The sequence below is a fragment of the Microtus oregoni genome, unplaced genomic scaffold (genome assembly GCF_018167655.1).
Source record: "Microtus oregoni isolate MIOR12 unplaced genomic scaffold, Mior012 000045F_ref0000178, whole genome shotgun sequence".
Classification (NCBI taxonomy): Eukaryota; Metazoa; Chordata; class Mammalia; order Rodentia; family Cricetidae; genus Microtus; species Microtus oregoni.
This window is the reverse complement of record NW_024543219.1, coordinates 4,716,581-4,732,113: the sequence shown is the minus strand read 5'-3', so window position 1 is coordinate 4,732,113 and position 15,533 is coordinate 4,716,581. Positions and strand designations below refer to the sequence as shown.

At 39.8% G+C, this 15,533-nt stretch overlaps 1 protein-coding gene and 1 pseudogene across 1 annotated transcript in view; one reads left to right on the top strand and one right to left on the bottom strand.

The window, feature by feature from the left end:
- Window positions 1-3,662: 3,662 nt before the first annotated feature.
- LOC121435117 lies at window positions 3,663-4,122 on the bottom strand (annotated as a pseudogene).
- Window positions 4,123-9,248: 5,126 nt separating this feature from the next.
- Window positions 9,249-15,533, top strand: part of Rnf17 (ring finger protein 17) — a 121,284-nt gene continuing 114,999 nt past the window's right edge. Inside the window, exons 1-2 of the mRNA XM_041634216.1 lie at window positions 9,249-9,375; window positions 12,096-12,190. Coding sequence (XP_041490150.1) covers window positions 9,249-9,375; window positions 12,096-12,190 — 222 coding nt within the window. The remainder of the gene's footprint in view (window positions 9,376-12,095; window positions 12,191-15,533) is intronic.

Sequence of the window (15,533 nt, the reverse complement as noted above, 5' to 3'; positions counted from 1 at the left end):
GAAGACCAACACCACATGTCCTCTCTCATATATATGTATGTATATGTATGTGTATATATATGTGTGTGTGTGTATATATATATACTACACAGAGAGAAGTGTCTGTTTGTGTGTGTGTGTTTATGTGAGAATGAGTGGGGAAATGAAACAAGAAAGGAGACCATCAGGCTTTAAGGACAGGTACTAGAACACAAGTGATATTAAAGTGGGGAGGTGACTCCTAGGAGAGGACACACAGGGAGTACAGGGAGGAGTACAGGAAGATGAAGTAGAGGACTGGGTGACAGAAGGAAGACCAGTGAAAACAGTCCATAAGGAATTCCAGAAGGACATTTGTGACTTGCTAGCTAATTAAAATTCGAAGATAATAAGAGAGGAATAAAAATAGACGCAATGATTTCTAAAGGACAGGCCCCAGGGTTTGTCCCTAGAAGCCTTATCAGATAGATGGGCTTGGTCCCGCTACGCCATGTTGTGGGCACCCTCTGCTGTGCCCAGTCAGGAGGGAATACGACTTGATGTTGCCAGCTGTACCTCAGAGCCCGAGCTGGATCTACTCTGCTGGGACCTCGACTTGCACCATGGAAAGGAATCTCAGGATGAGTCATGGTGAGGTCGGTTAGATTATTGAAACGCAGCTCCAGAGAGACAAATAGGAGGTAGAAAGAGAGGTTTGGTCAGACCTTAGGCAGGACCATGTTTATTCATGGCAAGGGGGCATCTTTGTCACTCATGTGTTGAGAAGATATAAAAATGCAGGACAGAAGTGTTATTGCTGTTTTCTGCTGATATCTATCTTGGAAGGGGTTGATCTGAGTCAACTGAAGAGGGGGTCCTCTGGTCATGTAGCAGGGGGAGAGTCTTAAGTTGATCAGCTGTGATGGATCAGGTGATTGCTGTCCTGTATTCCTGAAGAGACTTGGGAAATAATTATGAAGGGCTGGAAGCAGATGATTTGCTTTACAGAGATTTCCCTGGAAGGTTGAAGGATAGGGAAGAATGTAGGAGGGAGAAAGTGAGTGTAGAGTTGATTCAGGATGACAAGTCTGAAGAAATCTATCATGCCTTCATCTTCTCTTTGAAGCTATAATCACAGTTAATGCCAGCACTGTCAGGATGGTAGCCAGGATTGATGAGACAAATTTAATGATATCTAACTAGAGCTTGGAGGTCAGGATGGCCTTAGCAACAAAACTAGCAGCCACCGACACCAGGAGACAGTATGAGAACAGAGCGGTGAGTTTTTATTCTTTTGTGATGATGAAGTCTTCCCTCCACAGAGAAGGGCAGGTAGGAGAAGCAGCAGGTGTGCATGGCCTCTGCAGGTGTGGGTGCTTACAATCAGAGTCACACCCTCTGGTAGGAATGCCTGGCACTCAAGTGGTATGCAACCAAGAAGGACAGTGCGAAAGCATCACGGAGAAGTTTCAGACAATAGGCTATTTATTACTGAAAGTCTACTCTAACGCTTACTTCAGCAGCACATATACTAAAACTAGAACAATACAGACAAGATCATGACTCCTGAACAGGGTGACAGAGGCAGATTCGTGAAGCAGTCCAAATTCTTAATATATACAACTTTTATTTCTTACTTATTGATAAAAAATAAATTTAAATTTTTTAAACAATAGGGGGAAAAGGTCAACCCCAAACACACCTTTCTTCACTCACATCATAACAGAGAAGGCTCATGGCCTGGGCTTGGATAGACTCCACCCTTTTGAGATAATTAATGTTAACTCAGTGTAAATAAACCCAGTCACCCAGAAAAGCTGAGGCAGTCAGCGGTAGTGGATGGGGCTACAGAAGGGTAAAGAGATAAAATCTCCACTCTGTAAGGCAAGGCTTTTCAGTGCACGACACAGGCCAGTGGCATCAACCACCAGAACAGCTATTAAAGTGCACACACTGGAGATTTGCTCCCAGCCATAGAGGCAGAACCTCAGGGTTGCAAGCATGGGTAACATGGATTCTTAAGCACACCAACGTCTAGAAAGAGGAGTCACTCTCTGCTGGCCAAGTTCAAGCTTGAGGTGTTCTTGCGATTCCTACTTATTGTTTATACCCATTTACCCTGATGGTGACAAACAGAGGTTTTTCCCTCAAAGAAGGAGCTGCAGAAGGCACAAGGGTGATTACCATGTTAGAGTTCTGCAGGAATATGAGAAAGAGCCTAGTGGACACCAAGACTTTGCTGCCCCCACCAGAATGGCTCACAGGGATGTCCTTAGGCCTTGGAGAGTCACTTCCCCAGGTTTTGGTTAGATCTCTGAGCTCAACATAAGGACCAGTGTCTTAAGGAGAGGTAATACAACCCTGGTTCTCTTCACTAACACATTATAAAAGCAAGAGATGCAAGAAAAGCCTCCTAACTTCCCCAAGGCTGCTATGATATCTGTTCACTGGCCCCATATTTCATCTGTTTTCATTCCCTAAATGGAGTCTTCTGAAAATAAAAAAAAAGTATAAATAAAATAAAAATTAAAAAGGAAGAAAGAAAAGTGATTGCAGAGTTTGGAAATCAGAATAGCTAGGGCTCTTACTCAGCCCAGTAAAGTCAGAGTAGTTCTTAGCCTTGGCTTTACCACTCTAAACAAAAAGATGACCAGGAGAGGGCCTTCCAAAGCTTCTTCCCATCCCACCACCTTTTAGTTTTTAAGAAATAAAGGCCAATCATTTCTGAAAAGAGTTGGGTATTCTACCTTTTCTAGGATATATATAAAAAATAGCCTGTACTTTTATTATTATTATTACTTTGAGAATTTCATGCTTTTCATATCACGCCCCTCCAGAGACAAAGTAGCAAGTGCAGATGTTATGAGTCCAGTGCTATCTGGTGCATTTCGAGACCGTGGCACGCTGGTTGGTATGTTCTCCCTACCGCCTACCATCTGGTGGTGCAGAGAAACACAGCACATAAGTATAACAACAGCATTAAACTAGCACTAGGTGCATGCTGCATGTTTACGATAATGTTACTTACTACCTGCTACCTTAGTAAAAATGGCAAACACAAAGTTATATTAAAGATAAAACCAAAACCAAAGATGAAATGCTATTACGAAATTAATCTCTCCTTCCTCCGTCTCTCCCTCCCTCTCCCCACACCTCTCTGTGTGTGTATGTATGTGTGTACGCACATGCATTTGCTCATATATGTACTTTGAGATTGTATTACAAAAATATATAAAGGATAAATTAAAATTCTCGACACTGTTAAAATTATTGTGTCCTTGTAGTTTGGTTGGTTTTGTTTTTTGTTTTGTTGTTGTTGTTTTGCTTATTTTTAAGACAGAATCTCACTGTGTAGCCCGGCCATGTAGAACTCACCATGTAGATCAGACTGGCCTCAAACTTACAGAGATCTGCCTGCCACAGCTTCCTAGGTGCTGGGATCAAAGGTGTGAACCACCATGACCAACCGACATTCAGTGGTTTTGATACCTGGCACCCCCCTGCTCATCTAAGAAAACACGAGAAATCAAATTGATTTTTAAAGTGAAGGTAATGGAACTTATGCAAGATATTTGTGCAATAAATATGTCATGGGATGTGGAATGAATTATGGAAGATAATAAGGAGAGTGTTTATCATAAGAGAATTTTTAAAAGCAAATCAGAAATCTTTTTTTTTTTAACATGAGTCTTTATTGGCCACAGCTACTTGAGGGGGCTGAAGCTACTTGAGGAGTGGGTGGCACGGAAACCAGGCCGGCCGTGCTTCACAGGCTTGTAAGTAATGGAGAACTCACCCAGGTAGTGGCCGATCATCTCCCGCTTGATCTCCACCTGGTTGAAGGTCTTGCCGTTGTACACGCCCACCATGCTCCCCACCATCTCGGGCAGGATGATCATGTCCCGCAGGTGGGTCTTCACCACCTCTGGCTTCTCCATGGGCGGCGCCTGCTTCTTGGCCTTTCTCAGGTGCTTGAGCAGCGAGTGCTCTTCCGCCGCAGGCCGCGGTTGAGGCATCGCCTCTGCCTGGCGCTGTAGAGCTGCATCAGCTGCTCATAGGACATGTCCAGCAGCTGGTCCAGGTCCACGCCACGGTAGGTGAACTTGCGAAAGGTCCGCTTCTTCTTCTGCTCCACGTCGGCCATCTTGGCGGCGACTCGGGAAAGGAAGCCGCAAATCAGAAATCTTATTGAAAAACCACAGAAAACTAAAGTGTCTCTAAATAAAAGATATAAACAAAAAAAAAAAAAGTCACAGACCAGAAGAGTATATCAGGGATGGAATCTAGAATAAAGAAAGATTGTCCCATATTTATAAGAGCAAAAAGGACCAAGAGATGAGACTACAGGAGCCCAAATGAATAATAACCTTGAGAGGTACCGCTCCACTAAACCAATCACTAGAGAAATGCGAGCAAATTCCACTTAGCAACCTTATAGTATACTCACTGAATTCTTTTTATTAAAAAGTAATATAAAAATTAAGTGGCTGCTGGCTCAAGCATTTTCATGGCAAGATCTACTACAGTGGGAGTAAGCAGGTAGACTGAAAGGCAAAGAAATTTGTCAATCTTGTATGACCTTTAGTTCAGAAAACACTCCTCTGGTAATCTAGAATATTTACTTGTCTCCGGGTGGATTTGGAATTTGAAATCATGATCTTTGAGTAATCAGGTAATCCAGGATAAGACAAGGCAGAGAGAGAGAGACATACATACAAACAGACAGAGGGAGAGAGAGAGAGAGAGAGAGAGAGAGAGAGAGAGAGAGAGGCAGAGAAGCAGAAACAGAGAGACAGTTAATAGAGCATCATCATGGTTAGTGGCATACACCTGTGATTTCAGCACTTGGAAGGTACAGGAATCATGAGTAGGAATCAGTCTGAGAACTATAGCAAGTGCTAGGCCAGCTTCAGATAGATAGTAACAGCTGTTACTACACAACAAACAAGTGATCTTAAATACAAGATACCGTGGGGCACCAGGAAAAAAAAGCAATAAAACTTAGAGAAATGTATTTTTAACATAAGCCTCACAAGACTCCAAGCTAAGTACTTTCAAACTAAAAATTGTAATCAAATAAAAAAACCAGGTGGAGAAGCAAAGTCATCATGCATAAGAATCAGCAAAAACAATTTATAAACCTATATAAGATATGGTCAAAATATTAAAGAAGGGGCTCGAGAGAAGGAGCCATAGTTAAGAGCACATACAAATCCTGTGGAGGACTGGGGTTCGGTTCCCAGCACCTACATAGTGGCTCACGACTCTCTGTATCTTAGTTCCAGGGGAGTCAGATATCTTCCTCTGGCCTTCACAGGCACCAGGCATACACACTGTGCAAAAAGCTCATAAAAATTAATAAATCTTAAAAAACTATTAAAGAATAAAAGTAGAATTTAAAAACATAAGAAAGGGATACTATTTTACCCAAAAATATTGTACAAATTTAGAGGTTAAGGGAAAGAAAGTGTAGTCATGGAAATTGTAATATTTACTGGTCATAACAAATATCAAAATAGATGCAGGTGAATAGTGAGTTAAGTAAGATATGGATCTAAAAAAATTAGCCAGAAGGTAGCACAAAGATGTTTAAAAATAAAAACTATGAGCGGCATTGTAATAAATTAGTCCAATTTGTTGTCAAGAAAAATAAAATTCCAAACAAAAATAATCAGGCTTTTCAAGATCTGTAAGACAAAACTGCTCAAATCCAACAACCACAATCAAATAGGGTAAATTTTATGATTCAAATGTGAAGCTTTCCCCAAAAGGCTTGTATGCATTGTGAGCCTGATTCCAAGTTGCTTGCACTGTTTTGGTAAGTTTTGAAAACTTTAAGAGGTGGAAAGTGGCTGACAGAAAGAGGTCACTGGGGGTTGTGCCTTGGAAAGTTCTGTGTGTTGAACTCTCTACCCACTCTTTTGGCTTCTGGTCTATCATGAGGCTAACAACTCCTCCATACATCCTGCCAGCACGGCACTGCTCTTCCTCACCATGGGTCCAGAATCTATGACACAAAGAGCTATGGACCAAAGTCTCTGAAACCATGAGCCAAATAAATATTTCATCATTCAAATTGTAATCTCAAGTATTTGGGGCATCACTACACAGAAGCAAATGGTACAATAAATAATTACTGTGGCTATATAGAATGCCAAAGAAATACAACTTGCTTTTAAGGAATGACAATTTAACACACGATTTCTCAATAACAACAGAAATAATAAGTCAAGTCATTTGAGAAAATAACCTAGATGTTGGGGATCACAAAACATCCCATCAAAGCATGAGAATGAGAAAAATTCCTTTTCATGCAAATAAAAACTGACCCCATTCACCAGTAACAAATTCTTACTTAAATACACTTAAGGATGCCCTTGAAGAAGAAAACTTACCTAGGTGGAAGGTATAGACCACAAGGGAGAATTAAAAACATAGCCAACAGTCAGTATAGTCTTAACATATAATAAAACAACAACCTAAAACTAAATTATCTTTTAAACTGGTTGAAAGGTACATGGGCATTTGCACTTTTATTCTTTGCTTCCTTATTTTTAAGGGTAAAACATAGAAACAATTTTAATAGCAGAGGGAAGAGAGTTCCAGGCAGAAATTTCTGAGATTGGAAAGAAATTGATCCACTGTTGTGGGATATTTGTACTCTGTGTGAAGATGTATTGTTGTGATTGGTGTAATAAAAAGCTAAACAGCCAATGGCTAGGCAGGAGGTATAGGCGGGACTTCTGGACAGAGAGAGAGAACTCTGAGAAGAAGAAAGACAGAGTCACCAGACAGATGTGGAGAGGAAACAGAAGGTGCAAGATGGGAAAGAGGTAACACCACGTGATAGAATGTAGATTTTAAAATATGGCTTAATTTAAGTCATAAGGACTAGTTAGGAACAAGCCTAAGCTAAGGCCAAGGTTTTATAATTAATAATAAGTCTCTATAAAATTATTTGTGAGCTGGTGGCCCAAAGATCTGACTACAATTACCTTTCAAACTGAGAACAGTGTGTCTGGGGAAATGAGACTAGAGAGAAAAGCAGACACCAAAGTCGTAAAAATTTATCACAGTCATTGGCAATAAAGGGTTCCAAACAAAAGACCTAGCCATTGTAGATTAACTATCAAGACAACTCTGTTTTATTTGTGCATTCTTTTTAATATTAAGTACCTACTATTAGGGTCTAAATGTATATCATTGTATTCTTCACTAGTCCTGATTTATCCAAGATTATTCAATTTCTGAGATTGCCAAAGGCATAATTCTCTGCCCCATGCCTGATAAGTCAGAAATACCACTGATATTCAGAAGTACCACTATACTGTACTACATCACAGATTGAAATTTTAGCCAAAATGAATCTCTATGCAATAACAGTCTTATTATTCAAATTATACTACAAGAAGAATAGTGGCGTTTATGCGTGTAAACCCAACAGCTGCGGAAGCTCAGATGAGAGATCACCTGAGTCCAGAAGTTTGCAGCCTGGGAAACAGTCAGACTCTGACACAAAATCCAAAAGTAAACTAATACTGATACCTAGAGGAAAAAGACTGTTGTACGTGCTCAAGTGCTAGTCAGCATGAGGATTCAAAGCAACCTACAAAGACTGCAAATACTCCAGTTTGATAAAGAGAGGAAGGGTTGAATGTTTCAGATGCTGGGAGAGAGGCCAAACCTCCCCCTCCCACCCCCAACCCCCATAAGAATAATCATAATAAGAATACTGGCTTGATTAGTATTAGGAAGCACCTTAAGTTCCATTATCAATGAGTCAATAAAAACTACTGGATGGGTAAATGGGGACACATTTAAACATTCATAATTCTTCTCAAAGGTAACAAGGCACAAGGATTTTGCAGTAATATTAAAACTTTTTAAGCAGTCTATTATATAAAGTTCTCAACTGGTAAAAGTTGGCTTATTTTCATACCCATAAATATTGGTCACTATTTTCAAAAGACATTCTAAAAAAGCAATCATGTTCATAATAATTTACAAGTAGATGGCACACATCTAGATTCTGAGGTATACTACATGTTCAGTTTTACAGTGTTTCAATGCACATGTACAAAATTCAAGGTACAAAATTGTTTTACAAAAAAATACAAAATTGACAGTTTCTGTTCTACGAGGGGTGTGCCTCTGAACACAATTTATATTTTATTTTTGTAACATACAATCACGTACACAACACAGACAGGAAAAGAGAAGCTAAATACACAGGCTTTAGTTTTCGCAGCTGAGTCAGTCCTGCCACTTCCAGGCACTTCTTCTGCCTGATTCTTCCATTCTTTTTTCACAAAACCACTCCGGTGCTTTCCTGATTAAAGAGCGAAGTCCAATATTCAGGATGCTACAAAATTCCCCTCCAAAAGTCCCACATTAAGGAAACTAAAACCCTCGCTGAATGATCTATAAATTAATTATTTCTCAGCCACTGTATCTTCCAGCTAAAGTCTCTCCGTATGTTCTTTCTCTCCGGAATGCGTACTTCCTGTTTTACTCTTATTAGTACTAGTGGGGGGTTTAGCGTCTAGGGGAAAGCTTGCAATGTCTAGGAAGACTTTCCATACTACTGTAAACCGTTTTGACTTTTTTTTTTTTTTTTTGGTTTTTCAAGACAGGGTTTCTCTGTAGCTTTGGTGCCGGTCTCGGAACTAGCTCTTGTAGACCAGGCTGGCCTCGAACTCACAGAGATCCGCCTGCCTCTGCCTCCCGAGTGCTGGGATTAAAGGCGTGCGCCACCACCGCCCGGCTTGACTTCTTATCTTAAAATACTTTATTACTAGATACATGCCTCTCAAGCTGGCATCCCTGATGTCTTCCAAGACAAAGCCTTGCAGACCAGTCTCAGCAGCTGTTAGTAATGTTTGGAATTAACTGATCTCCCACAAGGGTGGCTAATTGACTTCTCTGCTACAGCTGCTATCAAGGTCTAAGCTTGCTGCCCTGACACAGATCAGAGAAGGGGCCTCCTTTGTTCCAAAGACCTGATGCTTGAGGTCCCCCACGGTGTAAATAATAATACGCAAAGCCCAAATGTGAATCGATTACGGGTGTAACACGGTGACTCCTGGGTAAGTAAACTTAAGGCCTCTTTCTGGACCGCAGGCGGCCAGGATAAAACCGAAAGCCCAGCTCCACGCAGAAGTAACCTGGGGCGGGACCTAGTCTCTCTGCCTCCTGATTGGCTACCTTGGCCACGGGCGCCTATGATTGGCCCTTGCCGCAAGGGCAGCTGGGACTCGCACGTGCTGCTGCTCCCCAGCGAGAGAGGAGCGATGGCGGCCGAGGCCTGGACAACCAGGCTCAGCGTGTCTTCCTGCCACAAAGTGGGGAGTAAGAGTGCGCAGGGTGCTTCGGGGTGCCAGTGCACTCGGTGTGGAAGAAAAGTGTCGGTGGCCTCCGGTGAGGAGCCTGGGGGTTGCTGGGTGTCCCCGTGGGGTAAGCGGGCTGGCGTCTGTGGGAGTTGTACTGGGCCTGACCCAGAGGGAGTGAGGGGCCATGGCTTGTGCGCGGTTGTGCCCCTCCAGGTTCTCTCCACACACCCAGAAGGACAGAGACGCCCTTAACCCTTCCCAGGCCACTGTCAAGTCTCCGGAGCACTTTCCCTCACACTTCCGCCAGTTGATAGACTCATGAAAGAGAGGGCCGAGAAGTGTATTATTGACTGAAGTCACCCTCCTCATATTTTCCCCCCTTTTGCTACAAAAAAAGCAAAAACAAGAAAAAAAAAAAACAGGCCAGGTGGTGTTGGCACACACCCTTAATCCCAGCGCTCAGGAGGCAGAGGCAGGAAGATCTTTGAGTTCGAGGCCAGCCTGGTCTACAGAGTGAGTTCCCGGACAGACAGCCAGGGCTACACAGAGAAACCCTGTCTTGAGAAACAAAAACAAATGTTGCGTGATCCTGTGGTCAAGAAGGAATGAAACTTGATTTTCCTGGGTAGTTTTTCTTGTAGGAGTAACAAGTAGACTGAAAAGCACTTAGATAAAAAAAATAAATAAATAAGATAAAAAGGCCCAGTTTATCTTAAAGCACTGCTTGGGAAACTATAGATCCTTTTGTGAATGTTGTGATATGGATTTTGTTTTCTGAGGTGACAGTACAGAGTGTTTGCCTTTGTTCACCATACTTCTAGTAAGCTCGTTTGCAATCTACAAAACGAATATTTAAGTTCAGGTTATTTTAATGTAACTTGAGTACTTTAGAGAACTTAAACAGGAATGAGTTGTTGACTCTAAACACCTGGAATGACTAAAAAGTTTTGTTCCTTTTCCTGTTTCTACTTTAAAAGCAAAGGTCAGTGGGCTCTTTCAAAATGGACACCATTTAGGAGACAGAACCTGCTGTAGAAAAAGCTGGTAGCATTTTCCATGGGGAGTATCATCTCTATGGAGGCATTTGTTTTTCAGTACCAGGAGGGGAACCCAGATCCTTACATGCTAGGCAAACTAGCTGCCCTTGTTCTAGCCTCCTAAGTAGTTAGAATTACAGACTTGTACCACTAGGGCCTGGCCCTATTTGGAGTTTTGATCAATGCTTCTGTTAGAAAATGTCCTTTTTTTTTTTTTTTTAGACAGGGTTTCTCTGTAGCTTTGGAGACTGTCCTGGAACTAACTTGGTAGACCAGGCTGGCCTGGAACTTACAGACATTCACCTGTCTCTGCTTCCCGAGTGCTGGGATAAAAGGCGTGCGCCACCACCGCCCAGCCTAGAAAATGTCCATCTTAAGGTGAAAATTATTACAAAAGGTTCTTAAGTATAACCTTTTAAAGCCAATGGTTTGTCTGTGCGTTTGTCTTACAAGATTTGGAAATGCTCAAGCGGTAAAATAGTTATGCTTTGTAAGCTGCAGTATACTATAGGCCAACTTGGACAATATCAGAAATTTTATCAAAACAATTGAGAATTTTTATTGCCTTGGTAATATTATCTCTGAAATATAAATATGACTTTAAAATTTGTTGCCTACTTTCAGTTCAATGAAAAAATAAAATACTTTAGTAAAACGTCAAATTGGTGATATTATAATTCAGCACGAGTTCCATAAATGTGTTTTATCAAAACATTACTAACTTTAATTTCCTTTATTAAGAATGATTTTATTTTGCATATAAGGGTGTTTTGGCTGTATGTATGTCTTATGTACCCTGTGTGTGCCTGGTACTTGACGGGGGGGGGGGGGAGCAGAAACAGATCTCTGGGGCTTACTTGCCTGCTAACATAGCCCATTTGACATGCTCCAGGCCAGTTGGAAAACCCGCCTCAAAAAGCAAATACATTATCATTCTCTTTGTGTGTGTGTGTGTAGTGTACTCATACACGTATTCGAAAGCCAGAAGAAGAATTCGCCGATTATGTAGGTTCTAGGGATCAGGCCATCAGGCTTAGCAGACAGCACCCTTGCCCACTGAACCATCTCAGTGGTCCACATTTACATTTTGACATCTTGATACTGTATTTTCATCCGAGGTTATGGTACTTTTCACAAACGTTAGGTTTACAAAAATAATCTTAATGTGGGTCATGTGTATGAAAATAGTAACATTTGGCTTCTATCCTGGTTTTCATCCTTGCTGACGTCTTAGATTACTATGCGAGAATGCTTATCAGTGTTTCACTTCAGCCTTTCCTAACCTTTTCATAAGATGGGAAATGTAAATTAGCCAAGGGTAGTGTTAGCAAACAGAATGAAGTTGGACATGGAAACAAGGTTGGAGTCTGGATTAAACTTTTTAATTAGCCAAATTATCAGTACGTTTTTCCATCTTTTGATTAGACATAATATTTCCAGCCAGTTCGACATACTTACAAAGGTCAAATAAAATGTCAAAACATTCTGTATGATTGTAAGAGGATGGAAAATTCATTGTTGTATAGGTTCAAAACTGGATTCGTGCAAATATATAGCCCTGCATGGTTTTGCTTCTTATTTTCTCCCCTCCCCCTTTGACTTTGGTCATTTCTCCTAAATGTTATTTTAATAAGTCAACCAATCTAACTAAACTAGGTATCTTTTCCTGTATGATAGAATACTTTTTGAATTTGCCCTTTGATGGGTAGCTATTCCCCCATTAGATATGAACAAATTGTAAAATGTTTAATTGATGAAATTTCGTCACTAGGTCACCACCATGAGTTTCAGTGTGGACATGCCTTTTGTGAACGGTGCCTGTTAGTAACTCAAGAATATACCACAAGTAAATGCCCTGATTGTGAGGTAAGTTTTATAACCTTTCATATTTAATGGTTCCTCTTGTTATAGATAAAAATGTTAGACAACTAAAATTTTTCAAAATCAGAAACTACAAACTTATATTTTGACTGTTTAGTCTCTGCATAAAGAAGCATTAACAGAAGATAAAATTGTCCATGGGCCAGGAAGATGGATCTTCAAAGTACATGCAGAGCAAGCCCTGAGGACTTGAGTTCACATCCCCTAGACCCATGTCAGAAAGTGATGTATACGTGTGCACTCTCAGGCACAGATGAGTTCACATGTACATAAGACATAAACATTACAATGCAAAGAAAACGCTTTTATCATTTTTTCATTCTTCAAAGTGATGAAGAAAGTAAAGTCCTAGATAATGCCCATGTATTTTTGACTCTTGGGAGACACTGGTGGAAAACTTACCTCTTTTTATTTATATCAGTGTAATATATTCCTTTCAAAAATACTTCCCCATTTTCTATGCCAAAACCTTGCAAACAAACTTGGAACTCTGCTTCTCTTCATCTTTGAGTGGTCGTTTGTAGAGACATGGTGCTGTACAAAGACAGAAAAGCAAAATAACTGCTGGATGGTAATATTTACCCCAGAAATACTAAGTATATAGCAGTTCACCTAGGGCTAAAATCTTTCAGCCCTCGAAAGTGAGAACAAATTGGTGTTTTGCATTTAGGACAAATACAAACACCGTTTGGTTTCTATAATACATTCCACAGAACTGACTGTAAAATTCTGTAAGTTTACCGTTCCACTGGAGACAGGGACTGGATTTATAGCCATTGTTCCCTGGCAGGGCAGTATTTAATATGGAGGAGTAGATAAAAATAGAGCTCTTGTTTTGTCAGCCTCTTCTGAGCTTTTGCTCTCATGAGATGGGAATAATGCCTGCTTTTTCATATCATGATTTTAAGAATCACAACTGAATGATATAAACATACTTTGTAAACTTCCAGGGCATTAAAATAACCTTTTAATATTTAGTTGTAGGTTCATTGGCTTCCAAGTTATATACAATCCACCTATATAAGCTATAATTTGTGAATGCTTTAATTATAACAAGAATATCTGCTGTCTTGTCTGCTTTGGAATTACAATCTGTGCCCTTTATTGTGGGAAATTCCTGTACACTTTGATCTTCATGACATGGAATTCTTCGGATGTGGCGGTTATATGAAGACAGAGTCCCTCATCTCCCTTGATTATGGTGGTAGATTTTGACAGATTCAGTCTTGTGATGGAGGAAATGTACATGAAGGGAAAGGAAAGGAGAAGGCACCTGAGACCATCTCTGCACTTGTCCCAAGTAATCTGTGTCTTATTCTTAGGATTTTGAATAACATAGTATCTAGAATGTATTTACAAGTAATGGCTTTATTTTCAGGGTTGAAACATTTGGACTAGTTTTATTGTTACTTTGGGAGGGATATAAACTGTCTCATCCTTTCCTCTGACACAGTAATAAGATTTATATTCAGTATTTTGAGATTTGCTGGATTGCCCCTATTTAGATCTCTGGGAAGTCTTCCTGAAACTGGTAGCCATTCCTTTTGTGTTGGTACCTAAGACTTATTGGAATAATGTATAGGGAGAATAAAAAAAAAATCTACTCCAAATTTAGTCAACAATCTGAATTTAAGAAATGTGGTTTATCACTTTGGAATGGTATCTGTGCTCTAAATATTGAGTTTTTTAATACTTGTATTCAAAGATAATTTATAGTTATATTTGCATGGAAATCAAGTGCTGTTTACTTAAAATTTAAACCAGAAACTATTCCATTTATAATTGACATTTTTTTCTTCTGAATTTAGTTCAATATTGGCTTACATTTGTTTTTCCTAGTTGTATGGTTTTTTCTATTACCCATACCCACTTTTGATTGATACTAGTTATTGATAATAACCTCTATATAATTTTATACAGCAAAATGACAGATTCTGTACTGTGATAGGATCATATAACTAGCACCCTAGAAATATTGCCATTTTCTTGACCTTTAAACTACTTTCAAAATAGGTTAGTTCAAGGGAAAGGTAAATCATCATCCAAATAAAGAGATAATTAGTATATATTATTAAACTGCCATATGATTAGAAATATCACTATAAAAAATTTCAGATGTAGTTGGTTGTGGTGGTTCATGCATGTCTTTAATCCAGCAATCTGGAGACAGAGGCAGGCCTCTTGTGAGTTCAAGGTCAGGCGAGTCTATAGTGAGTTTAGGATATTCAGAGCTATATAGTGAAACCCTGTCTCAAAAAAAAAGTAAATTAAGAAATTTTAAGTAATTAAGTAATTTGTTGTCTTGGACAGGAAAGCCTTTTTATATACATCACTGGGATGAGAATCATAGAAGAAACATGTTAAAGTTGACTTGTTTGTAATCAAGTAGGGAGAAAAAAGACATAAAAGCAGATAAATGACTATCTGGGAGAAGGAAGAGGCCAGAGAGGGGGAAGCTGGGAAGAGCTGGGGGTGTGCATGAGTTGAGTATGAGCAAGGTTCATAATGTGCATGTATGAGACGTCCCAGTAACACCAGTGCTTTGCATATTTAGTGTACACTACTAATAAAGGTCACTTTTTCATTTATAAGCAACAAAAGTAATAAATAAAATTTAAGAGAGAAGAGTGGCAGGGCTTGGAGAGATGGCTCAGCCATTTAGAGTACCTGTTCTTGCAGAAGACTGAGGTTCAATTCCTAGCACTCACACGGTGGCTCACGACTATCTGTAACTCCAGTTTCAGGGGATCTAACTTCCCCTTCTGGTCTCCACAGATCCCAGATATGAACATGGTATGTAGATATACATGCAGGCAAAACAATCATATACATATATATGCACATGTGCATTTATTTAATAATACGTATTATTAAATACCTGCATTTTAAGTTAGGATTCTTTATACAGTTTTAACTGAAATCTTGCATCATTGTATTTAATATTTTCTAAAAGAAATGTCCTTTATCACGTCTGTTTCTGGTTACAGTAACCTCTTACTAGGAAATGATAAGCTTAAGGAAGATTAAGTAGAGATAGAATTTCACAATTAACCAGGAACTAAGATTTTTTTTAGCTCTCAGTTTTGAGGATATGCTTTAAAATATCATTTAATATAGTGTGGTTTGTTAATAATAACATTTTCTTACCTAACTAACTGAGTAATATATAGATAGGTAGCACATTTTACTTAGAATGTTGGAAGAAGGACAGGAGAGGGATGACTTAGTGATTATTGGCACAAACTGTTCTTGCAGAGGTCAGCTCCCAACACCCATGTTGGGCAGAACAGTTATCTATAACTCCAAGTCCTGGGGGATCCAATGCCCC